At 49.5% G+C, this 26,835-nt stretch overlaps 1 protein-coding gene across 1 annotated transcript; it reads left to right on the top strand.

The window, feature by feature from the left end:
- The first annotated feature begins 540 nt into the window (after nt 1-540).
- kdm5ba (lysine (K)-specific demethylase 5Ba) lies at nt 541-26,777 on the top strand. Its single transcript, XM_035387638.1, has 27 exons — nt 541-957; nt 8,350-8,427; nt 9,032-9,154; nt 9,650-9,817; nt 11,031-11,165; nt 11,274-11,358; nt 11,991-12,103; nt 13,054-13,212; nt 14,196-14,315; nt 14,580-14,738; nt 15,136-15,317; nt 15,698-15,860; nt 16,199-16,318; nt 16,644-16,838; nt 17,490-17,671; nt 18,061-18,185; nt 18,482-18,632; nt 19,244-19,358; nt 20,352-20,707; nt 21,168-21,306; nt 21,617-21,796; nt 21,911-22,069; nt 22,377-22,844; nt 23,233-23,338; nt 23,484-23,632; nt 24,161-24,499; nt 24,817-26,777. The coding sequence occupies exons 1-27, from the start codon at nt 805-807 to the stop codon at nt 24,949-24,951; spliced, it is 4,557 nt and encodes a 1,518-aa protein (XP_035243529.1). The 5' UTR covers nt 541-804; the 3' UTR covers nt 24,952-26,777.
- Nucleotides 26,778-26,835: the final 58 nt, after the last annotated feature.

Here is a 26,835-nt window from a genome sequence, read left to right as displayed (position 1 = left end):
TGCTCGTGATGTCTAGAAAAATCGAATAGGTCTGTGCAGGTTGTTGTTGTGCATTTGTCCATCTAACAGTAAAACCGCAACCACTTCAGCCCTCCATTTTAACTGAGAACAGAGGGCTATATTGGCCGTGACTGGGGTCCGAATATAAGAAAATACAATATATTCCAAAAGGACGGCCGCAAGAGCCAAATTCATTCCTAATGTTCCGAAATCCACGCTAACGCATTTTACAGTTATACCATTTGCAAGCTATTAATTCATGAACATAGGTTTTGTTGCCAACTTGCATATAGGCTACTTGGAATGTAACCATATTCTTTAGTTACACGTTAAATTAACATATCAGAATGTATGTTTTCAGCACTATTTTTAAAAATAATGTGTGATGACAAATCCGAAAAAAGTATAGATGATTCTAAAACAATTTCACAGAAACCACTCAGAACTGGGAATTGGGTCTTGAAGGAAAAGACAGTTGTCTTCCTTCTTGATCACGCAACCTGTGAAGCGACATGGAAACGCCTACAGTTGCCACAGTGAACAAAAGGGCGCAGAAACGTTTCATACAGGGAATGGAGTAGCCTACAAAAAATATTTGAGATAACATTACAATAATACGGGTCTCTAGTTTGTTAAGCGGATGTGGTTGCAGCCATTGCACGGTGTGTATGAGTGGCTGTTGATGCTGATTGTTTGAGGAAAGAGGAAGCAGGGAGACGGTAAGATTTGGGTAATACTGAGCTGAAACAGCAGTATTATCCTGCTGCACTGGTCTCTTCCTCACTTCGAAACCGGACCATCACGATGACCCAGCCTCGGCCAGAAGAGTTTATTCCGCCCCCGGAATGCCCAGTCTTTGAGCCCACTTGGGAGGAATTTTCCGACCCCTTTGCCTTTATCAACAAAATACGGCCTATAGCAGAGAAAACGGGCATCTGCAAGGTCCGCCCGCCGCCGGTAAGTTTGGTCGGACTGGAAAGATGTAAGAATTGTTCTGCGCGGGGCGTTCAATGAAAAGCGGCTCTGCCACGAGCTGCAGGTTCAGCGTTTCGCCGATTTAACACTTGTTTTTTGAGAAAAGTTTTCAACATGGCGGCGTGGGGCTTAAGATAAGGAAATACTTTGCCTGAAAAGCTTTAAGGTTAACCACCGACTGAATCATTGAATGTTTTATTTGTACTAGTTTAAGAAAACAACTGAAACAGTCCTTAAATGCTTACAGCTGTGCTTCAAAGTAGCTACGTTTACCTGAAATTCCAGCGATCCTGTTACCGTTAGTCTAGCTGACGTTATATTTTACAGTGAAGAATAGCCAGTGACAAACGATTTTCGTGACTTTTTTTGTCGAAGCAGTCCATTTGGATGCTGATACCTTTAGCGAATGAGCGAATGAAGATGTAACTTTATTCTTATTAAAATGACGGACACGGGTCTGGTGGCTGGCACTGGTATACAACTTGATAAACAGCTGAATTCAGCATCTAATTTAGCTAGTTTGGTTAAATTACCACAAAGTAGCATTCGTTAGGCTAGCCTATATCAGGAGTGGAAAGAACGTGCGAAGAGTACAAACATTAATTTAGGCTATGTGGTGAGTTAGCTGCGTGGTGGTGAACCTAGCATCGACTACCAAATGCTTCTTTCATGTCTCGTTTTCTCACACAAGTTTCCAACCAAGTAGCTAGCTCAGCCAGCGTCCGCTGGGTGTCTTAGTTAATCACCAGTGAAGATGTGTAGAATCTGACCGTTGTGTGTCTCTCTGTCTAACTTTTACTTTTGTAACGGTAACAGTAGGCTATTGTAGATCTTTGTAGTTACATGCACTTCGATCCACCAAGCCACATAAACAATACCGTTTTCTTTGAGGAAGGAGGGGGAGGGGTAATGTATTCTTGTTTGTGTGTGTGTGTGTGCGCCTGTGCGTGTGTGTAGTTTGGTGCTGAGTTTATTTTCCTCTGCTGAGTGAGAATAACCTGTTTTGGAAGGTGAAATTTGGCGTTCTCTCTAGAAACAAAGCACATTAGGTTTTTGTGAGAGGCACTTTTTTTCCTAGGGTTTTGATGGTGGAAACTTGCATTGCACACACATTTGCCGTGTCTGCGGCTAATTTGTTGTTATAGTAAAATTGGACATAAGCCTTTTCCTGTAAACTGCAGGCTGTTTTTGTTCAGAGAATGGTTTGATGATGCCCCTTATATTTGCATTCTGTTGCCCGCATAGCTGTCATTAGGTAATATCACCCCCACCCTCCCAACAAGACATAGCTATCAGGGGTTTTAATTTTTCTGTGAATAGCATTGCTTGATGCGCTGTATTAAACGTAAAATTAATATTACACACCATTCAGAACATTAAGGACTGATTTCATGTTTCTGATAACGTTTAAAGTTACAGAAGAATCCTGGAACCGATAGCCTACATGTCATTTTCCATGAAGCTCGCTGTCTACATTAAACGGCAGTTGAGCGCATGAAGACGTGATTTAGCCCACTTTTCCTACTTTTTCCTTATATTAGTTCTCATTGCAGCACTTGATGTTAAAACACGTTTAATACGTACATGTATATGGTAACCAATGTATGTGCAAACACTGATTTGTTATTATTCAAACCTAACGTTTAATAAAACGGTGTCGTTTTTCGTGATGTTTTCATTAAAATTAAAATTAAAACTCCGAATATTGTCCATCACTGACAAATAATCTGTAGAAATGGGCTGTTACCTAGAACAAAGTGCTGAACAAAGTTGACGTGGATGGAAACACGTCAAACGGGCCCTCTACACAGTGTTGTCCTCCATGTTGGCTTTGTGGGTTTCTGGAGCTATAGGAGAGCGTTCATCAGGCCATTTTGTGTCTATACTGGGATTATAGTGGGAGAACGCCGAACGAGGGAAGGATTTATTGGCGTGACAATGTATATGCACTGTTACTACACAACACTCGGAAAAGAATAGCATAATTAGCTTTAATTTAGTGTTGGTATAATTGGTGTGGAACTGATGGTGTGCCTGAAAACCTTTTTTTTTCTCTCTCTCTCTCTTTTTTTTTTAAAGACTACACTGCGTCTGCTCCAGAGTATATCAAAGGCACATATCATTATGGCATCATTTATGATGCATGATCCATAGCTATCGCCTATTAATCGTGTGTTTTTGCCCTTAAATGTAATTAATATGGAGGGTCATTAAAGCTTTTAAATTGTAATGTGTTTATGGTGCACCCAAGTTGTTTAGTGGTCTAAAATTAGGATCTGGAAAAGGAAGTACAAGAATATGCTTGAAACTATCACTATGTGAAAATGAGAATGTGGCTGGTTGTGGTTTCAATAAATAGGAAATAATTAGTGGTTAAATTTGCATTTAGTTAAATATTTAGTTTTTTTTTTTCACTTTTGGTTTGGATAGAATCTTATTGTTTGTCCACAAGCCATCATTGTGGTTTAGAAGTTTCTGTGTTTGTGACTGAGGAAAAAGGTGTCTGTGTTCTAGGCGTTATGCTGTATTCTACATTATAGGTGATGAGCTATAATTATTTTCTTTACTTTCTTCGATGACATTTAAATTATATCCGTCATATTTAGTTTAAAAATTACAAGCTGTATGGTGGATGTTACCACCATAATGTATAACTGCTCCTGGGTTTGCATAACTGAGATAATTAGCCCTTCATCCTTATTAGAGCCTCTGCATTTCAGTCTGACACAGTATTTTCTTCTTACTGTGCGCTTACTCTGTACACCATTAGGCTGGCATTCAGCTGTGCCAGTGTCTTGTCTGTCGCCTTGTTTTGATCTTAAATCAATTTGATGCAAGATTGAATCACCTTTAGTAATTGTGAAATTCTGGTGACATAAGATTCATACAGTGAGGGTGGTTGCCTTGTGTGTGTGTGTGAGTGTGTGTATGTGCACGTGTGTGTACGTGTGTGTGTGTGCGTGCGTGCGTGTGTGCGTGCGTGCGTGTGTCTATGCGCGTGTACGCCCTATTGATTTAATAATGAATAATTTGCTCACTGAGCAGCTCTGTTTCAGATATTCTATACACAAAATCATTCACCAAAAATGAAAGATATATATATATATATATATATATTAAATATATATATATTAAATATTTAGAGAAGTTTCTGTTGGCCTCCTGCCCTTGCACAGATAATGTCTGTACTGCAGTCTGCGTGACCGTAATGGTGTTGGTTCCATTTTGGCTGCGTTAAAATTTAAAAGGTGTTTTACCTGCTGTGGTCAACGTCCTGATTGTGATGTCACCCGAGAGGAGGCCAATGAAACGCTAGCTCTGGAAGATGAAAAAAAATTTACAGCACACCTGGAAGGTATTGGCCAGTGCTTCCTGTGTAGCCTCTATGCTACATATTTGCAATAGTAGATGCCATTCACCGTGTTGTGCTTTTCATACGTTTACACGTTGCCCGCGTGTGCTGGCCTACAGCCGGTTCTTTATCGAATTAATCATTAGCTCCGGAGGGACTGTAGCTTGTGCAGTGCGCTATTTCTGTTGATCGGCATTAATTGGCTCTTATCCTTTGTTGGATTGGAATGGTGCGCTGAAGACGGAGTCAGTCTGAGCCGTGTTGTAAGAATTTTGCGACTGGTTCTGTTCAGGCCTGCTTCCATTCGGGATGCTTTACATCGCCTGTGTGGGCATGGGCGAGCCAGGGTGTGTCACAGCCACCTACACAACATCCTGGCTGAACCCTAACCCACACCCAACTGTGAAGGGCACCCTGGTTTTATGCAGCTGGCCCAACTATGTGAATATTTCTGCCCTCACTGATGCTAAACTCTTGATCTTTTCCTTGTTTTAGTTTTTTAAACGTAACCCTCGATTTCATCTTGAATGTCTGACTGAATCGCTGGAGCCTTGATCTGTTTCATGCCCACACTGTCAGTGACTGTCAGTTTCCATTCCGGTATTCTCTCTCTCGAGAGAGAGAGAGAACGTGGAAAAAAAATCGCACAAGAAGCTCAGTTAAATCAGGTGGGTTTTTCCTCCATGTAGTGCTGACATAATGGACTTCCTCCAGTTCATTCAGCAGGAGAAGCTGGAGGGGCAGAGAGATGAGCGTTTAGGCTTTTGTTTGCCTCAGTTCTCTGCCAGTGCAGTGGAAGCAGGGCTAATGCCCGTGGGGGGCTGCTGGGTGTGTGATCGTCAGGGGGCAGTGTGCCTATAGCAGCTGGCCTCCATCCCTCCGGTGTCTGAATCCCAGCTTCCGATCCTGTCGCAGGGAACGTCGGGATAACGGCAGTGCGGCTGGCCTTGGAATTCCGACGCTCCGGAATCCTTATCGTTTATTTGCAGCCTTCTCTCCAGAACTGCGACCCTGACCAGGAATAAGCGGTTGTAGATAACGGATGGATGGATTCTGTCTAAAACAGCTGGACCATACAGCCGCATTGGGAGTAGAGTATCGGGTTTGGTTTGGAAGGTTTCTGAGGATCCACCATGTCATCAAAACCGTGTTTTTTTTATTTTCGTTTAATCTCTCTCTCCCCTGGGAATTTGCATAACTTATCAGGGAATATTAGGAAAAGGTGACATTAAATAATCTTGTGTATTTGCTGAATAATCAGCCCAAGCATTATTACTGACAAGTTTATTTTGTTTCTTGTGCATACCTCACCTAATTGAAAGTGTGGATTAATACATCTCTGTGAATCTCCACATTCTGGTTGTTTATTGTGGTAATAAATTTGACAAATTTTAATAAATCAGATTAATTTGAAAAGTCTGTCATGGTGTTACCTCTGATGGTTGTATCTCCCCCTCAGATCCCCCAAGAGATCTCCTAGATCAAGCATGGCGTGATAATGGCAATTACATAGTTTGATTGTGGCAATTATTTGTTGGTGAATTAATTATTAAAACAGATTAATGGATACCTTAACAATACAAGGAGTTATCAGAGTTTAGTTTAGTTTAGTTTAGTTTAGTTTAGTTTAGTTTAGTTTAGTTTAGTTTAGTTGTGATTCATTCCCATTATGTGCACAGGGTCAGCAGCTCATCTGTGTATTTAATGTTCTTTAAAAAAAAAAAAAAAAAAAAAAACAGGTTAATGAGCAGATATAGACTGCACATGGCTAGCCAAGAAATGTATGGCAGCAGGAAATGTGTGTGTTCTGGTGCTGTAGAACCTGCATTAGCAGCCTGTGTAATGCGTGCGTTCTGGTGCTGTAGAGCTTGCGTTAGCCTGTGTAATGTGTGTGTTCTGGTGCTGTAGAGCTTACGTTAGCCTGTGTAATGTGTGTGTTCTGGTGCTGTAGAGCTTGCGTTAGCCGCCTGTGTAATGTGTGTGTTCTGGTGCTGTAGAACCTGCATTAGCAGCCTGTGTAATGTGTGTGTTCTGGTGCTGTAGAACCTGCGTTAGCAGCCTTCTATTGTATTAAATGGAATGGAAAATCCCTCTTGCTTGTGCATACACACACACACACACACACACACACACAAACACGCACAAATATGTTTTGAAGTTCACTCCTCTACAAAGATTGACAAGGTAGCACTTTGGTTTGGTAAAATAGTACTTCAGAACAGTTTAAAAGCTGGTCGATTAAAAAAAAAAAAAAAAAAAAAAAATCTGAAAAAGCTTCATGGCACAAATGGTTCACTGCCCAAGGACATGTGGTTTTTTTCTGGGGGGGTGGGAGGGGGGGCTCTTACGTTACCTCCAGTACAACATGATAATATTGGGGTGGCTTGATGTTTTTCCAGAGTTGGGGGGTTGAGCATAGTTGTTCAATAAAAGCCAGTGGTTGGTCCACGTAACTGCAGTTTAACAATCTGTGTGCGTGTGTATTTGTTTTTGTGTGTGTGTGTTTGTGGGTGTGTAGCTGACATGTGCGCGTGTGCATGTCTGTTTTTCCATGCGTGTGTGTGCTTGTGTGTATTTGTTTTTGTGTGTGTGTTTGTGGGTGTGTAGGTGACACATGCACTAGGTGATGACTGTCTGGCAGTTGGAGGGTTGCCGGTTCAAACCGCGCCCTGGGCATGTCGAAGTGTCCTTGAGCAAGACACCTAACCCCTAACCCCTAACTGCTCTGGTGAATGAGAGGCATCAATTGTAAAGCGCTTTGGATAAAAGCGCTATATAAATGCAGTCCATTTACCATTTACCAGGTGATGTTTAAAATTCAGAGTAGATGAAAATACAGAACTGGAAACAACTTTTTATTTTTCCTGTGTTTTCAGTAATCTGGGTCCGTTTCATCTTTCAGTTTCAGGCCAGAATGTAAGAGCCTCTGTGGTCTCGCATGCAGTTTCCTGTCATGTCAATACAGGCTGAGTCCACGCAACAGGGTCACAATAACAACGCCCTCGGTTAGCAGAAACATTCTTTTTCTTTCAGCGTAGCGTAACGTTGTTCTATTTATAACCCAACCCATGATTTCCTGACCATGAGAAAGACTTCAGATTTAAAACACAGTGTTTGGGCTCTTGTCCTGTAGCTGTCCTGAGCTTGTGTCTGTGTGTTGTCATGGTAAAATACTGTTCCACTTGAGTAATGCACCAGGCAGTAAGGAGACCAGGCTGGTTCAGATACCAATATTGAATCCTAATTTCAACCCCCTTGAGAAACGTATTCAACCTGAATCGCTTAAAATATTAGTATTGATGTTAATATCTAGCTGTAAAACTTGTTAATTTGTGAAAATATAAGCTTTGTTGAGCCACATAATGAGGATGTCTGCCAAGCTTTATCTTGGTATTCATGCGAAGTAATCTTTCACCAGAAACTGGTCATTTGAAACGTGCCATGATTACCAAACAAATCTTATGCACTACCTGCCGACAGGTGATGTTCCTGTTCTGCCACCTTCTCTGTCATCCAAAGCCACTTTTAATGCTGTCTGTGCATTCCTGTCCAAAACCTGACAAGTCTGCACAAAAAAGGAGTCTCTAAACAAACCCACAGCTTCTGCACTGTGTTTTTAAAAATTATAATATCTGCTACATCAAACATAAAATCTGTCACGTGTGCATGAACGTCTCACATTTAGAAATGAAATTACATAAACTATACGCTGACCCATTTTAGCATACAGATAACTTAAGTGTTTTCTTCAGAGAACATGTCATTACTTTGAAGTGGGTTAAGAGGTATTAAGTGAAACATTTAGATAATCATTTTAAGTTATGTATTTATGTAGACAATATCTTTATTTCACCTTTAAACAGGTGGAATGCAGCAACTCTGTCTATCACCCCTGCTGCAGTTCCAGATACTATACTGTTACATTACTGTGTTGTTTCCCTTAATGTTGTGTTAATGTTATTTTAATGTTGTGTTAATGTTATTTTAACGTTGCGGTAACGTTGCGTTGTTTTCGCCCTCAGGATTGGCAGCCGCCATTCGCCTGCGACGTGGACAGGCTGCACTTCACCCCGCGGATCCAGAGACTGAACGAGTTAGAGGTGCGTCGCCACTTCCTGCTGTAGCACGGGATTATGGGAGAACGGTCCAGTTGGGCTGTGAATGTTTCTGTCTGTTATGTCCAAACAGGAATGAAGTAGCTTTATGGAGAAACAGGAGCTCTTCCTGTTTTTCTGGTTCGGCATCAGTTTGTATACATGACACAATCTTCCTTCCCAACCCACGGAATTGATGTGGGCGGGGCCTGTTTTGAAACTGTGGGTGGAGTCTGAGTCAGGTTTCTGCTCTGTGGATGGTTCTTGCTGTCAGTCATGCAGTGACGGAGTCCGAGGGGCTGTGGTGTGTGTAGGTGACCTGATGGGCGTGCTCTAATGACTAGTCCTACAGGTCAGAGGGTAGCAAAGTACATAATGTCAGGGTCAAAGGTCACTGGTTGATGGGTTGGGGTCAGCATAAACCATCACACCGCTTATCCCTGACACAAGAGACCCGTGTGTCTCACCAGTGCAGGACGAGTCCCCGTACTCCTCATAACAGTGTAATTGGCATTCCTTTTTTAGGTGATATTCTGCACAGAGCTACAGCTTCCCACGATGACAGATTATTTTTAATTTTTGTTAAAAATTTTGTTTTAATTTTTCACAGGCCCAGACCAGAGTCAAGCTCAACTTTCTGGATCAGATCGCAAAGTTCTGGGAGCTGCAGGGCTGTACGCTGAAGATTCCGCACGTCGAGCGGAAGATTCTGGATCTCTACCGGCTGAACAAGGTAAGAGTTTGGGCCAGAATTTAAGCGCTTTACAGAGGTGTCCCCATGCATCCCTGTTGACCTGTGAAAACAGAAAATGAGAGACATTTGTATGTACATTGATGCAGATAATTGATACAGCTGCCTGCTAATTAGTAATGGTTGTGTAATCCTCATGACTCCCCAGTGCACAAGATTAAAACCTTGAAAGTCAACATTCTGCAAAACTACATTTACCATCATGCAACACAATGATAGAGTTTGATATTTGGCAGACAGTCACCTTCTTGCACAGTATGTGTGCACATGACTGCAGATTCAAACATTAGAGGTGTACATGACTGACTGATTAATGAGGTTACTGTGCAGATGTGCTGTAGCTCTTAGCGTGTTAGAGTTGGAGCACTCACACTGATGGATGTGCTGTAGCTGTTAGCCTGTGCTAGTTGGAACACTCACACTGATAGATGTGCTGGAGCCGTTAGCCGCTCGCTGATTAGCCCTTGGTTCTCACAGCTGGTGGCTGAAGAGGGTGGCTTTCACACGGTGTGCCAGGAGAGGCGCTGGACTAAGATAGCCTCCAGTTTGGGCTTCGCTCCGGGCAAGGCTGTGGGCTCCCACCTGCGGGCCCATTATGAGAGGATCCTGTACCCCTACAGCCTGTTCCAGGCTGGAGAGAGCCTGGTGAGTACAGCAAGAGTGTGTTTGTGTGTGTGCGTGTGAGTGTGTGTGTGAGAGTGTATGAGAGTGAGTGTGTGTGTGTGTGTGTGTGTGTGTGTGCGAGTGTAAGTGTGTGTGCTTGCGTGTGAGCATGTCACTGTGAGCACTGCTCTTTTCTCTCAGCCCTTCCTCTCTCTCTCTCTCTCTCCCCCTCACTCTCTCTCTCTCTCTCACTCTCTCTCTCTCTCTCTCTCTCCCCCTCACTCTCTCTCTCTCTGAGGGCGGCTGTTTCCCTTGCCTGAGCAGATGGTGCTTTGAATCGCATGTAAATGTCGTCTCCCTGGAATCTCTCTCCTTCCGAGCTTCAGATGACAGGAGGCCACCTCATGCTTTGAACGTGTCAGTACTGAAACTGAACGTGTCACTACTGGTACTGACCATGTCAGTGCAGAAACTGAACGCAGTTGTGGTTGCAGACTATTGGCAGTTCAAGAAGTGAGGATACTCAGCCCCACGTTGGGTGCCAAATTGATGTAATTAATAAATAAGTCAATAAATTTGTAAATGTATGTGTGCGCTGCTAGCTGGGAAGGAAACGGCGTGCACCCCAGACGCTGCTGAACTGCAGACAGACTGGAGCCGCTGGGTAAAGCTGCTCGGGCTTCTGAGCAGCGCTGCTGATTGGCTCTTTAGAGGGCTGCTGATTGGCTCTTTAGGGGGCTGCTGATTGGCTCTTTAGGGGGCTGCTGATTGGCTCTTTAGGGGTCACCTTTTATCCCAGAGTTAATCTCCACTGTGATTTATGGGGACCCCCACCCCAGAGGTGAGCGTACGTTACCGTAGATCACAGCAGGACGTGCTGCCGCTATAAATAAACGTCCGGAGCTTTCTCCCGCACGCAGCCGCTGAGCTGAGGCGCCTGGCAGCCGCTGCTGATCTTAATGAGATACGGCGGCTTCCCGCTCGTTTCTCCAGCGGCTCTGAGACCTGCTGTCGCTGCAGCTGCGTTTATTAGCCTAGCGCCGGCCGGCTCGGTCAGTCTGGGGCTCCGTATCGCTGAGTAAATCCACCGGTCGTTTGGGACCTCGGTCCGTCGCCCAAGGCTAGCCGCTACGCTGACGAGCGCCGCGCGGTTGTTGATGATAGGCCAGCGGCGGCGGCGGCGGCGGTGTCTGTGATGTCCACCCCGCACGGCGCGGCTCACGCTGTTTTCCTCTCCTCTCTTTTTTTTCGGCAGCACGCGCAGAAAGCGACCCTCTCCAGCCACGAGAGGGACCAGGAGTACCGGCCCCACGCCCTGTCCCAGAGACAGGCCGCCGAGCCGGGGGACACCTGCTGCCCCGCCCGGAGGGCCCAGCGCATGGGGGGCCAGGTGAGCTGCTCAGGGGCCGACCGGACAGTGGGCCCCTCGGGCCTTTGGGCAGATACCGTACCTGGGTCACCCGTCGGGGCGTGACGCTGGTCTCTCTCTCCTCCACAGGGACGCTGTGTGAAGCAGGAGCCCTGTGCCAACAGGCCCAACCTGAGGAGGAGGATGGGCTCCTTAGTAGCCAAGCCTGAGCCAGGTAAAGGTGCCACACACACACACACCTGCGCATCACTGCCATGTACCGCGCACACACACACACACACACACCTGTGCATCACTGCCAGGTACCGCGCACACACACACACACACACACCTGCGAATCACTGTCAGGTACCACATACACACACCTGCGCATCACTGTCAGGAACACGCGTGTGTGTGTGCACGCATATGAGCATGTGTGCATACGCGTGTGTGTGTGTGCACATACGCGTGTGTATGTGTGTGCGCATATGATCATGTGTGCGTACGCGTGTATATGTGTGTGCGCATATGAGCATGTGCGCATACGTGTGTGTGTGTGTGTGTGTGTGTGTGTGTGAGCATGCGTGCGTACGCGTGTGTATGTATGTGTGTGTGTATGTGTGCGCATATGAGCGTGTGTGTGTGTGCGCATATGAGCATGTGTGCATACGTGTGTGTGTGTGTGTGTGTATGAGCATGCGTGCGTACGCGTGTGTATGTATATGTGTGTGTATGTGTGCGCATATGAGCGTGTGTGTGTGTGCGCATGTGAGCATGTGTGCGTACGCGTGTGTGTGTGTGTGTGTATGAGCATGTGTGCATACGCGCGTGTGTCTAACCCAAGCCCAAACTGCCCTTTTTCAGAGACCAGCAGTCCTGTGCTGGTGAAGCAGGAAGTGCCTGAGCCCAAGGAGAGAGCGAGCAAGACCGACCGAGGCAGGGCTCAGAGCCAGAGGAGCAGCCCGACCCTGAACATCGTAAGTCTGCGCCGCTGTGGCCGGTGTGGGTAGGGCAGGCCTGGTGGTCTCAAGAACCCCAATCTGCCCCCCCCACCCCCCACCCCCCCCCACCCTGCGCCCCGTGCTTTAAACCTCAGCTCTGTGGTATTCGGTGTGTAAATATCCAGGCTCAAATATCGTTTGACAAATATGGCATCTGGTTTTACTCTTTTCTGAGTCTCCGTGGAGATCAGAGCACATCTGGAACCTGGGGGGGGGCTGAGGAGGGGGGCAGTCAGACCCCCCCTATGCATCTGAGCGCATTCAGAGCCGAGGGGGAATCAGAATCAGCGTGCGGTGTGTGGAAGTTAGCGGCCTTCAGCGTTAGCGTCTGCGCTGTCTTTGTCGCTGCGCAGCTGGCGCAGCTGGGTCTGCTGGCTGCGAGTCCCACCGGAAGTAATCTGAGCTGAAAGCTGGTCCCAGAATGCACTCTGCTTGGTGTTCAGGTCTAACCCGGAGAGGACTGCATTCACTCCCGCTGTTCGGCTGTCTCAGACAGGAAACCTCAACGCTGACGCAAAGAAAATTAGCAGCGTTTTAATTGCGTTTGCGTTAAACTCTCTGAAGAGATTCTTCCAAAGATAATCTGTTGAGCGTGTGTGTGTGTGTGTGTGTGTGTGGGCCGTGTTATGGCTGTAGGACTGACCTCTTTTGTCAAAGGATGTGGTGAAAGTCTGTGTGTGTGTGTGTTTGTGTGAACGTAGCCGTGGCTTTGTAGTGTTGAGTGTTGACAGACCCCTGAGCTGAGCAGCTGGTTCTCTGTCCTCCCTGCACTGTACCTGGGAGTCTGGTGTGAATACAGTCTGGCCAGTCAGTGGCACTAATTGCTGTAGACTGTGTGAGAGGTGCAGCTTGCTCCCAGACAGACAGACTGACGCCCCCCTGTTTGTCCCCTGCGCCCCCTGCGCCCCCCCCCCCCCCATCCCCAGGTGGACCTGTACGTCTGTCAGGTGTGTGGAAGCGGGAACGAGGAGGACCGCCTGTTGCTATGCGACGGCTGTGATGACAGCTACCACACGTTCTGTCTGATCCCGCCCCTGAGCGACGTCCCCAAGGGAGACTGGAGGTGCCCCAAGTGCCTGGCTCAGGTAGCGGGTCCCCAAATACACACACGCACACGCACTCGCACACACGCGCACACACACACACGCACGGATAGACACACACACACACACACACACGCACACGCACTCGCACACACACACACGCACGGATAGACACACACACACACACACACACACACACTCACACGCACACGCACACACACACGCACACTCACACACGCACACGCACACACACTCGCACACGCACACACACACGCACGCGCACACACAAAGAGAGACACACACACACACACATACAGACAGACACACACACACACACAAAGAGAGACACACTCGCACACACACGCACACACGCACACGCGCACACACACACACACACACACTCACGCACGCACGCACTCGCGCGCACACACACACACACACACACACACTCACGCACTCGCACACACACTCGCGCACTCGCACACACGCACACGCACTCGCACACACACTCGCGCACACACACACACGCACGGATAGACACGCACTCGCACACACGGATAGACACACACACACTCACACACACATACACACACACGCACACTCACACACACACACACGCACTCGCACACACACACACATGTACACACACGCACACACACATAGACATAGACACACACACAGACACACACACGCATATGCATACACGCCTCTAATAACCCGGTAATTAAAAGCATGTTAACACCTTTTTCCGTTTATAACTCTTAACCACAGTTTGCACTTGTATATATTGACAGGGTGTCTTGGTTGTAATAGTCAGCCAGCTAGTTTACATTAACAGTGTCACAGCAGTCTTGAAACCTTCACTTCTCGACCGACGTTATTTGGAATATGGTGTGCATGTATGAAATAAGGGCTTAAGCAGGTTTTGCTTTTCAGAATAAGGTGTTTACACAGGCCATGTCATATCTGGAGGTTTTCCGAATATGATGGGAATAATGGAGCATTTCTCTCCTCTCTGAGAACAGGAGTGCAGTAAGAAGGCGGAGGCCTTCGGCTTTGAGCAGGCGTACAGAGACTACACTCTGCGCACGTTTGGGGACATGGCCGACTCCTTCAAATCCGATTACTTCAACATGCCGGTGCACGTGAGTATCGCCCACAGTGCAATATGGAAGTGCTAAAATCTAGTTGTGCGCAAATTTTGAAAGCTTTATCTTGGGTAGTTCTGAATTCTGACACATTGTTTCTGTGTGTGTGCGTGTGTGTGCGTGTGTGTGTACGTGTACGTGTGCGTGTGCATGTGCGTGCGTGTACGTATGTGTGTGCGTGCGTGTGCGTGTGTGTATGTGCGTGTGTGTGCATGTGCGTGTGCATGCGTGTGTGTGTACGCTCACTCTTCTCTCTGTCAGATGGTTCCTACGGAGCTTGTTGAGAAGGAGTTCTGGCGCCTGGTGGGTACCATAGAAGAAGACGTCACGGTGGAGTATGGCGCTGACATCGCTTCGCGGGATTTTGGCAGTGGCTTCCCCATCAGGAACGGGAGGTTCAAAGTGGCTCCTGAGGACGAGGTGAGGGGGGGTGTCTGTGGAGGGGGGGGGGTGACTGGGGAGGGGGGGTCCCCAAATACTGAAAGTGATCGCACACTGTGGTCAGGCCAGAAATACTGTGAAATGAAATGCAGGAAAGTGTGGTCACAGCAAGCCAGTGGCAGTTACATCAGTGCTTTTTCATTAGTACTGAGGATGCCCAATCAGACGCCTTCCTCTCTACATGCATGTGTGTTTCTACTACATAATAGAAATGGCTGAACGCTCACAGAAAGCGTGCTCACTGTGCTGCTGCCGTGTGGTGGCGGTGTTTGTAACACTGAGAGAACATTCCCGTAACGCTGTGAGAGCGTTTTGTTTTCGCGTTGTCTGGGCGGCCGGTCGTGAGCGGGTTCTCTGGGTTCTCCGGGTTCCACAGGCGTACCTGAGCAGCGGGTGGAACCTGAACAACATGCCGGTGATGGACGCCTCGGTGCTGACGCACGTGTCAGCCAGCATCTGCGGCATGAAGCTGCCCTGGCTCTACGTGGGCATGTGCTTCTCCTCCTTCTGCTGGCACATCGAGGACCACTGGAGCTACTCCATCAACTACCTGCACTGGTACGGTGGCCCGGCTGTGCCATAAAGCGCCGCAAAGCTCTGCTGGCTGCCACAAAGAATCTGAATCTGAACACTAGTGTCCCTAAACACCTGTAGACTCTAACGTTACCCCTAAACTTTAATGTTGCCCCCTATTCTGTCAGTTTTGAGTTTTTTGTGGTGTGGTACCAGAGAGTCATTAAATGGAAATATGTTGCGTGTGTTATCACATTGTTACACGTGCGTGTGTAAATATTGCTGCTCCGTTTGACCAGGTCTCACTTTTAAAATCGATTTTGCTTTCAAAAATGCAGCTTGCTGCAAGTGAAGTTTGAAACAGTCAGATTTTCTTTTTACCTAAATAAAAAAATTGAATCTGTAATGTTTTCTTCCGTCCACAGGGGGGAGCCGAAGACGTGGTACGGCGCTCCGGGCTACGCAGCTGATCGGCTGGAGGAGGTGATGAAGAAGCTAGCACCCGAGCTCTTCCTCGCTCAGCCCGACCTGCTGCACCAGCTGGTCACCATCATGAACCCCAACACCCTCATGGCCCATGGCGTGCCGGTGCGTGACCCCGCCCATCCCGCGCCGCCAGATTCGCCATGGCAACTCCGCTTTCGCTGCTGCGTTCACGCCATCTGAAATATTAACGTTTTGTTGTGGAGTCATGGCGACGCCCTGTTTCAATGTGGGCATTTGCCAGATGACCTTTTTAGGCCGTTGAGTGCCTGTGCCATGTATCAACAACTGTACATCCCCTGTATTTCGGGGACTGCTTAGTGAATATTCAGCTTTGGCATTTCTGTTGGGCTTGATGTGTTGCAGAGTTTTATTAATAATTCTGTTGTTGTCATTATCCCCCTCTTCCATCTATCTGGAAACAACCCCTCGCCCCCTTCCAGATTTATCGGACCAATCAGTGCGCAGGAGAGTTTGTCATCACCTTCCCTCGAGCCTATCACAGCGGGTTCAACCAGGGCTTCAATTTTGCTGAGGCAGTGAACTTCTGCACTGTGGACTGGGTGAGTGGCTTGGTCCGATTCTGGCTTGGGAGAAACACACAATTTGTTGCAAAAAAAATAAAGTTTAAAACGGACTAGAATTTGGAGAAGGATTAAAATGACCGTAAATAGACCGGTAGCTGTTTTAAAGTGCTCTGAATAAGGGTTAAGCGAGTACACGTTGTAAATGAAGACAAACAGAAGATGATGTCATGGCCTGCTGAGGAAGACTCTTGTTCTATGGTTTTCTGCTGTGGGAGACTCTTGCTCTGTGGTTTTCTGCTGCGGGAGACTCTTGTTCTGTGGTTTTCTGCTGCGGGTGACTCTTGTTCTGTGGTTTTCTCAGATGCCTCTGGGCCGGCAGTGTGTGGATCACTACCGTAGGCTGAACAGGTACTGCGTCTTCTCCCACGACGAGCTCATCTGCAAGATGGCAGCCAAGGCCGACTCGCTGGACGTGGTACTGGCGTCCGCGGTGCAGAAGGACATGGCCGTCATGATCCGCGAGGAGAAGGAGCTGCGGGACCAAGTGCGCAAGCTGGTGAGCGCCCCCTGCTGGTCTCTCCTCCACAACTCACTCACGGGGCCCTGATAGGCCAGCCCTGATCGCTCTGCCTGATGAAACACTACGTTTCCCATAAACCCCCATTCAATATTCCTCATGTCCTGAAATGACAGAAACGTATTGGTTCCTATAGCAGCTGTCTGGGAGCTTTCAGAGCCAAATCTGAGGGAGGTGCAAGCCAGTGAATCCGGTGGGGGTGGTTACCATTTCCCCCCAAAACACTTTAATCGAGTGGGAAACCCGGTTTCTTTGGTTACTAAGATGATATATATCTGAAGTGCATAATGAAATTGAAGCTTTAGTTGTTATACTACTCTCAGTTGAAAGATTGGTGCAGTGAATGTAAGCACATGCAGGCATTGTTACCTGTATGTACACACATGGAGGTTGTTATTTCAGCACGAGGTTACTGCTGTAGGCTCTGACTTACAGAAGCATTTGCTCTGTGCTTTAATCTCGTTTTAGATCAGATTTGGGCGTTGCCTGCGTTTGGGGTGTCCTCGTTTGGGGCGGTGGTATCCGAGACAAACAAACGCGAGCGATCGTGTTGCGTCTGGATGCAGTCCCTCGGTGAAGCTCCTGTTTTATTTTTAATCCCCTCTCCTTTGTGTACCCCCCCCCTCCCAGGGCGTGGCGCGGAGCCAGCGGGTGGAATACGATCTCCTGCCAGACGAGGATCGGCAGTGTGCTCGCTGCAGGACCACCTGCTACCTGTCCGCTCTCACCTGTCCCTGCAGCCCCGGTGTGATGGTCTGCCTGCACCACGTCCAGGACCTGTGCCCCTGTCCCGTCACGGAATACACCCTGCAGTGAGTCCCGCCGCCTCCGTCCGGTCCCGCCTTGAATTCGGCTCCTCCGAATCCGACTAGGTAGCCATGGATATGCTGCACAGGGTAGCCATGGATACGCTGAACTGGGTAGCCATGGATATGCTGCACAGGGTAGCCATGGATACGCTGAACTAGGTAGCCATGGATATGCTGCACAGGGTAGCCATGGATACGCTGAACTAGGTAGCCATGGATATGCTACACAGGGTAGCTATGGATATGCTGAACCAGGTAGTCATTTTAGCCAAAAGCCTGGAACCAGGGTTTTGTTGCCCCACTGTCTAGAGTTGGTGATTTCTAGGTGGTCACTGTTTATTCATGTGAAAGGAACTTATCTTGTTTTTAACAACACCCCTTCTCCCCCTTAGCTATCGGTTTACACTGGATGACCTGTACCCCATGATGAACGCCATTTGCCTGCGCGCAGAATCCTACGACGAATGGGCTTCTCTCGTGACCGAGATCCTGGAGGCGAAACTGGACAAGAAAAAAAGTGAGCGATCAAACCATTCCTCCTGTTCAAGCCCCTGAACCCAAAATCCCGGTCATGTGACATTTAGTATGTTGTAAAGGCCAAGGCCATGTCCAAATCAGCCAGCAGTGTAGACCTAAAGGTCACAGGTTCAATTCCCAGGTAGGACACTGCTGTTGAACCCTTCAGCATTACTCTGGTTAGTCCCTGTTGGCACAGGTTATTCTGGTTGATTGCTGTTCTCCACGCACAGGAAGTGAAACTCTGACCCTTCTCCATGCACAGGAAGTGAAACTCTGACCCTTCTCCACGCACAGGTCTGGCGGAGTTCCGCGCGCTGATCCAGGAGTCGGAGGCCAAGGCGTTCCCCGACAACGACCTGCTGCGCCACCTGCGCCTGGTTACGCAGGACGCGGAGAAGTGCGCCTCTGTCGCCCAGCAACTGCTCAACGGGAAGAGGCAGACCAGGTGAGCGCGCGGACCGGCGCTTTGGCGTCTGTCGTAGTGCTTCGATGCTGGGCCAGTCCATTTATGACCAAAGTGCATGTTTTTGCTTGATCTCAATGATGGCCACTCTGAGAGTGTCTATGGTAAGATATTATACTGCAAGGAAAATGACTTTGACTGAACAGAAGCACAGATGTCACCTGATTTTTTTTCCCCACAAAATATTGAGAGTCTAGAGAGCTGAGGAGTTTGTTTTGCTTTGTTTGTGAGCTTGGCTACTTTTTGAGCTTGACATTTTCACTTGACACGCGTCATCATATTCACCATAATCTTAACATCAGGCCGACAGCCAAACGTTTGTTTTAAGCTTTTATCTGCCTATACCACTGTGACCCAGATATTGTGTTGCATCCCTGTTGCAAACGTGCTGTTTGCACTGTGCCGATAGGCACAAAAGTCATCATAGTCACATGATCCTTTTTCCCCCCATTATGAATGTAATCCAGCTAAGCTTGTGATACAAAGCTAATGGCAAAAGCAGTTATGTGAAGTATGCTGTTCTAGTATTGGCTCAGCAGGCGAATCTCCGTGCACAGGAAGTGATGCGTTTGCTAACAGGAAGTGTCTCTCAGGTCCCGCTGTGGCGGGGGGACGTCCCAGAGCCAGCTCACGGCTGAGGAGCTCCGGTCTTTCGTCAGGCAGCTGTACAACCTGCCCTGCTCCATCCGGCAGGCCCCCCCGCTCAAGGTACCCGGGACCGTCGGGGGTTACCGTGCCGACGCACCCCCGCCATCTTCTTTCCCTTGCATTTCAAAATAGATGATTAGCAACTTCTGGGCCTTAGAATCAAGCGAAAATGTTTCAGACAGTTGTGGATAAAGGTCAGGGGTTGAAAGAGAGAGCAGGTGTGGGCAATTCCACAGTAACTGCAATGAAAACTGATGAACATTCGCTTGGTAAAGTCCAATACAGCCACATAACAGGGACTGATAAATGTGTTTATAACCATCCAGAGGAAATATCCCAGTCAGTCTCTGTTATGTGGCTGTATTGGACTTTACCACACAAACATCCTGCATTTGTAACGTCGGTTACGGTAGAATTGCCCACATCAGGTTTGTGAAAGGGGAGCCCCGCCCCCTGAGGGAATCGGCACTGATGCATGCTTGCGGGCGACAGGGTAGTATAACTGGTAAGGAACTGGTCTTGTAACCTAAAGGTTCATTTTCCGGGTAGGACAGTGCCGTTGTACCCTTGAGCTAAAGGTACTTAACCTGCACTGCTTCAGTATATAACCAGCTGTATAAATGGATGCTATGTAAATGCTATGTAAAAAGTTAAGTAAAACAAGTGAAAAAATGTAAAAAAGTGTAAGTTGCTCTGGATAAGAGCGTCTGCTAAATGCCTGTAATGTAATAGAATGCAAGCCTGGGTGGGTTTGGGTGTTTGTGTGCATTTCACACACCAGAGAAAACAAGAGCTGCACACACAACCACAGTACATTGATCATTTTATGACCCATGGGACTTTGGGAGCTATTGGGTTGGGGCTTCCGGATGGCTAAAGGCCAGAAAGGCCAATGCCCCAGTGCGGTGATGGGGACACTGTGCTGTAGGAGATGCAGTCTTTCGGATGAGACGCAACTGTAATGTAACTGTACTGTAATGTAACTGTAATGTACTGTAATGTAACTGTACTGTAATGTAACTGTACTGTAACGTAAATCTGTCCGCTCCTCAGGAGCTGCTGGGCCGTGTGGAGGACTTCCGGCAGCACAGCGAGAAGGTCCTGGCGGAGGAGGCCCCCAGCCCGGCGGAGCTCCAGGGCCTGCTGGACGTGAGCTTCCAGCTGGACGTGGAGCTGCCGGAGCTGCCGCTGCTGCGGGAGAGGCTGGCCCAGGCCCGCTGGCTCCAGCAGGTGCGGCAGGCGGGCGGCAGGCCCCACACCCTGGGCCTGGACACCATGCGCCGGCTCATCGACCAGGGCGTCGGCCTTGCCCCCCACCCCTCCGTGGAGCGCGCCATGGCGCGGCTGCAGGAGCTGCTCACCGTGTCCGAGCACTGGGAGGACCGCGCCCGCGACCTGCTCAAGGCCAGGTGAGCTCACCTGTGAGCCGGGCGTTCAGAGCCGCTGCTCAAACTGAACCAGGATGCTCAGCGGCACAGAGCTCACTTTAGACCTCAGTACTGATGGGGAATTACGGCAGGAAGCAGTTTCACACCGTCCTGCTGACTGAGGCCGTTCATGCACACACAGCCGTACTCGGGTGCATAGCAGCCAGACTAAACTAGTTCTCTCACTGCCTGCTTCTAGCAGAACTGCTGTAGTAGTTGTGTTCTTCCAGACCCATACTGAGTGTGAACTTGACCACATTAAACACAGAGTCTCACAGCTACATTTAGTGTTGTTGTGAGTGTTGCCACTGACTGTTACCTCAGGCTCTGGTAATGCCCCCTGCCTGCTGTAAGTTGCCCCTGCCTGCTGTAAGTTGCCCCTGGTGAGGGTGTGCTCCAGTGCTCTGGTGTGCTAACGGTAGCGCCGCTCTCTCCCCCTCAGGCCCCGCCTCTCTGTGGAGACGCTGACGGCCGCCCTTCAGGAGGCGGAGTCTATCCCCGCTTACCTGCCCACCTGCCTGCTGCTGAGAGACGCAGTCACCAAGGCCCAGGAGTGGCTGCAGGAGGCGGAGTCACTGCAGGTCAGAGGTCACCTCTCTTCCCAAAGGCTTCACATGTTACAGAAGCATGTAGCGTGTGTATGTGTGTGTGCGTGACTAATCCTCTGCAGGATGTCAACCTCATAAGCAGGTTTGGAGTTTAAGGCCACCACTCTCAAATGTGATATGCTACTGCCAGGCAACGCCCTTGTGGTCTCTGGAACATTTTGAGATTGAGAATGAATTCACAGGGTCGGCTCAACCAGAAAGGCTTCGGAAGGAAAATGAATGTCTGATAATGAGTGTGTGTGTGTGTGTGTGTCTGTGTGTCTGTTTCTCTGTCGTGCTCCAGCTGGGCGGTCGGATCCCGGTGCTGGACGCGCTCTGTGACCTGGTTTCGCGGGCGCGGCCCATCCCGGTGCAGCTGAGCCCCCTGCCCCGGCTGGAGGCCCTGGTGTCCGAGGTGCAGGCCTGGAGAGAGAGCGCGGCCAGAACCTTCCTGAAGAAGAACGCCCCGGACTCGCTGCTGGAGGTACCGCCCGGGTCCGATAGAGCCTGTCCGATCTACAGCCCGTGTGCAGCCTGTCGGGTTTGAGTCTGACTGATGTGTGTGTGTGTGTGTGTGTGTGTGTGTGTACACGCTCAGGTGCTGTGTCCCCTGTACGAGGTGGGGACAGGCGCTCAGAAAGCCAAGCCCAAAAAGGCGAAGGACGCGGTCCCGGGCGGGAAGAGGAAGGGCGGGAAGCTGGTGAGCCTGAGCGACGTGGAGAGAGCGCTGTGTGAGAGCAAAGACTCCGCCTCCGCCGTGAGTACCGCCCACTACTGCTCATTACCCTGCCCCTAACCCCAAAGCTCCGCCCACCCCTGCCCCTAACCCCCAAAGCTCCGCCCACCCCCGCCCCTAACCCCCAAAGCACTGTCAACCTCACCCCCACCGCTACCCCAACAGCACCGCTCACCCCCTAACCCCCAAAGCTCCCCTCTCACCCCCACTCCCACAGCACGGCTGACCTCTCTCTGAACACATACCCAAGGGTATATTCATTACTGTCCATTTGTTGTTTATGTTACTGATGTTAATGGTTATGTTCTGATTTTGTTGTGCTGTGCAGATGGCCACGCTCGCTGAGGTCCGGCTGAAGGAGATGGAGGCCATGTTGTCCCTCAGGACCGCCAACGAGGCCAAGCTGGCGCTGGCGGCGGGGGGCGTGGCCTGCGGCGTGTGCGTGTGCCAGGGCGCCCCCGCTGGCGCCATGCGGCAGTGCGAGCTGTGCCGGGACGCCTTCCACCGCGGCTGCGTGGCGGAAGCGGCGGGAGGGGCGGAGCCGCGGGCCGACGGCGGGAAGGCCTGGCTGTGCCCGCGCTGCCGGCGCTCCGAGCGCCCGCCGCTGGACAGGCTCCTCCCCCTGCTGGCCTCGCTGCAGCGGCTGCGGGTGCACCTGCCGGAGGGCGACGCCCTGCGCTACCTGATCGAGCGCACGGCGCACTGGCAGCAGCGGCTGCAGCAGGCGTCCGCCTCCTGGAAGCTTCCGGTAGCGCCAGAGCGCTCCGCCGCTCATCGCTGGCCTGGATACGCGAAGGTGTGCACTCCTCCCTCCTGTGCGCCTCCCTTCTGTGCTCCTCCCTCCTGCGCTCCTCCCTCCTGCGCTCCTCCCTTCTGTGCTCCTCCCTCCTGCACTCGTCCCTTCTGTGCTCCTCTCTTCTGCGCTCTTCCCTTCTGTGCTCCTCCCTCCTGCGCTCCTCCCTTCTGCGCCTACAAATGCATTAGACGCACACCTCACACACATTTACACTCATACACACACACACACCTCACAGAGAAGCACATTTGAGGAGTTTCTGAAGTATATTATGCACAGCACTGCAGTTTCCTCTTGATTATTTCGTCTTTATTATCCGTGTATGTGCTGTAGAAAGGCTGATTCTGCTCGTTGCCGCTGCTCATATAAAAACCTTGTCCTTCCGCAGGCAAAGTCGTGTCCCAGAGCAGCTTCCTGTCCTCCTCAGGAATGGAGCGGTACAGACCGGCCTCACACTGCGTTCTACATGGAACAGAGATGCATTCCTCTGGAAGGTCAGGGTTGCGCTGTCAGAGTTAATCCTGCAGGTTTGAGTCCAGAGCTGACGGGTCTGAATGCTAGTCTGTGTGTTTGGTGGTTGCAGGTTTGAGTCCAGAGCTGACGGGTCTGAATGCGAGTCTGTGTGTTTGGCGGTTGCAGGTTTGAATCCGGAGCTGGAGGAGCTGATGGTGGAGGGGCTCCTGCTGCAGGTGTCTCTGCCGGAGATTCCGCAGCTGCACCACATCCTGCTGAACAGGCCCCACAAACAGAGGCACAGCTCTCAGGGGACGAGTTCATCGCAGAACCGGGTAAAGCTCAGCCCCGCCTACCCCATCAGGGCTTAGGTCACACGCATCTGGGGTGGGTCTATCAGAACAAAACCCCCCCTGGTAAACTGTTCGGTCGGAGGTGTCAAACGTAGTCAGATCAACCAAAAAAATGGCCATCACTCTTCATCCCTTAGGAGTAGGGTAGGCTTAAGCCTGCCAGGGTTCCACAGGTTCCCCAGAGTGCCACTGGTTCCCCAGGGTTCCACAGGTTCCCCAGAGTGCCACTGTTTCCCCAGGGTTCCACAGGTTCCCCAGAGTGCCACTGTTTCCCCAGGGTTTCACAGGTTCCCCAGAGTGCCACAGATTCCTCAGGGTTCCACAGGTTGCCATTACAGAAGCACCACCTGCCGGTTACCAGTTGTCAGTACGATCATACTTGTTAAATTCAGTGACCCCGCCCTGTATGTCAAGCAGTATCTTCCAGTGAGCGTTTTTATACTGACGCGACAACTTTGCTGACGCATTAGTGTTCTTTTTTTGTTGAAACCTGGTGTGTGTTTTGTTCAGGACGGGACCACCAGAGAGGCGGTGAATGGGACAGACAGGAAGGCCAAACGTCGGCTGGAGAGGGAGAGTCGGGACGGGGGCCAGGGGGGCCAGGGGGGCCACGGGGGCCACGGGGGCGGGGCCAGGAAGGCCCAGAAGAAGGCCAAACTGAACAAGGAGAAAAGCCGGGACGACCGATCGGCTCCGGCCTCCTCGTGCCCCGCCCCGTGCCCCGCCCCGTGCCCCGCCCCGTGCCCTGCCCCATCCCTGTCCCCATCCCCCTCCCTGCTTTCGGAGGATTCCGATGAGGACATTGAGCTCTGTCCGGCGGAGTTCTGCCTGCAGCCTGAGGGAGATGAGGTCAGTCACGTCTCTCTGCGGCACGGTGGGGTCCTGGCAGGGTGGGGACCCGGCGGGGTGGGGTCCCGGTTCGGTGGGGTCCCGGTGCGGTGGGCCCCTGTAGATTTCAGTGAAAGCCGCATATGGAGGGTCTTCCTCTGACTCCACTCTGTACGAGCTTGGCTGAAGTCTGCAATGTGAAAAGAAGCAGCTGGCGACACCAGACAACACATGTTTCAGAGGAGACCCGCGTGTATGTGTATGTGTTTGTGTATAAGAGTGACTGATGAGCCTGTGTTTGACAGTACGAATGACTGAGCCTGTGTTTGTGCTCCTAGGTGGACTGGGTCCAGTGTGACGGCAGCTGCAACCTGTGGTTCCACCAGGTGTGCGTGGGCGTGTCCGCCGAGCAGGCGGAGGAGGAGGACTACGTCTGCGCCACCTGCATGCGCCAGCAAACGAGCAGGAGATAAGGGTCTCGGAAAAGGCAGAGCGGACCGCTACCTGTCAATCCCACACCTGGAGGGGGCGGAGCTTACCCTCTCCAGGCCCCGCCTCCTGGGGCTGTCGGTGGGTTCAGTCCCCAGGGCTGACCCTGGATCAGTCGTTGGCAGCTGACGGCACACGCAGGACCACCTTTGAACTTTCGTTTCTTCCCTCTTTGTAACAGTAATGCTACTGGACCACTTCACCTCCTGGTTACTTTCCCCCCCCCCCCCCCCCCCACTCCAACAACTTGTTGAACTCTTTGGCCATGTTTTGTATGAATGACTTCTCCTTCCTGTGAATTATCTGCGGTTGTCCCAACAGTCCCTGGACTTGAAGGACTCTTCAGGGGTTTCTGTCTGCGGGGCGTGAGGGGCTGTCAATCATGCACCTTACCAAAGGACGGGACTCCTTACCTCAACACCTGACGTACCTACCTGAACACACAGGCTCACTCTTACACACAGACCTGACCAGAGACCAGGAATGCAGGGAAATGCAGGTTTATCCAGTAATCAGTAAAATGGACGACAACGAAAACAAGAGAAGATATTTTTTGAATACCCACTGATTAGTCTGAGCATCTGGACAATAAGAAATGTTCTTTTTTTGTGGATTGGATTTATTTATATGAGCAATACCGGAACAAGGCTTGTTTGAGTCCGTGGCATGAAATTCCTCTGAACGTTGTGATTAGTGATGGTTGAATTACAGAACGCTCCCTATTGGTCTATAGGATCAAAATGATGGACTAGAGATAGAGTGGACTAGGGTTGGGTATCCTTTAGACTTTATCGATTCCAGTTGCCGTTCCTCTTATCGAATCCTGGTTCCAGTTCTTGTCATGAACCACGTTTATTCTCAGCACATTCAGGCTGCCGTGAAAAAGTAAATAGTCGTTTTGGTAAAAAAGTAAAATAGAGATGGTGCATAACGCATCACACAATAAAGACACAATGCTCACAATGGGGGAAAACAACCTGTTGCTCTCCATAGAGTTAATTACATAGAGTGGATTATAAAGACTATAAAACTACCAAATCGGTACAATGTGAGTAATCAGAGCACTCGGTACAATTTAGTCAGGAAAATGTCTAGCATTATTGGGCTGAATGGCTGGTTCTCGTCATTATGTTATGTTACTTACTGGGGAACAAAATTGCAAATTTACTAAAGAAATAACTTAAATGTGGCTTGATTCAGGATCCCAGAGTTTTCTGACTTTCCCCCTAGGACCAGTATCCTAGCTTTCCCCTCGCGTCTAATGTCCTGAATCCACTTCTTTCTTCTCATTGGCTCAGTCTTTTTTTTCACGGAAGGACATGAAACTTAAAATTGGGATTCTTGGCTTTGTTAGTTGTTCAGCCCGCCATGCAACAACGTTTTTTTATAATCTTGAAAATCCCCTGACTGTGAGTATTTAATTTCTTTGAAGCGCAACAGATTGGTTTCCCCCATCATGGGGGCTGTGGCCTATTACAGGGACCTTGATGCATACGTATTACGTAACCAACGATTTTTTTGCATTTCACTCATCGCGAATGCCATTAAAAATACATTTTTAGGATTTGACAAGCATTTTGATAAGCATAATAATAATAATAATAATAATAATTTAATACGTGGATTCAAACTTTATTTGGAACCGGTTCCAGTGTGGAACCGACTCTCGATACCCAACCCTATAGTGGGCAGAAGCAACTTTATTACCTGACTGCCACATCTGTACTTTGGCTTTTTTTGTGGGTGAAAGGGGTAGCGTGCTACAGATGTTGCAGTTTATATTGTGGAATAAAACCTTTTTGATCTCATATATAAGTATTGAATTCTCATTATTTTTCGCATCTGGATTTGCTTGATTGTGCTTTTAT

This window comes from Anguilla anguilla, chromosome 13, assembly GCF_013347855.1.
Source record: "Anguilla anguilla isolate fAngAng1 chromosome 13, fAngAng1.pri, whole genome shotgun sequence".
NCBI lineage: Eukaryota > Metazoa > Chordata > Actinopteri > Anguilliformes > Anguillidae > Anguilla > Anguilla anguilla.
Note: the sequence above shows the minus strand (reverse complement) of the source record. Positions and strands in the feature narration are given on the sequence as shown.

Excerpts from the sequence above, each read along its gene's own strand:
- kdm5ba (XM_035387638.1), top strand. The coding sequence starts at position 805 with ATGACCCAGCCTCGGCCAGAAGAGTTTATTCCGCCCCCGGAATGCCCA. Across the intron at positions 11,166-11,273 it reads CCCAGCGCATGGGGGGCCAG|GGACGCTGTGTGAAGCAGGA; the intron begins GTGAGCTGCTCA and ends TCTCCTCCACAG. Across the intron at positions 23,633-24,160 it reads CGAGTTCATCGCAGAACCGG|GACGGGACCACCAGAGAGGC; the intron begins GTAAAGCTCAGC and ends TGTTTTGTTCAG.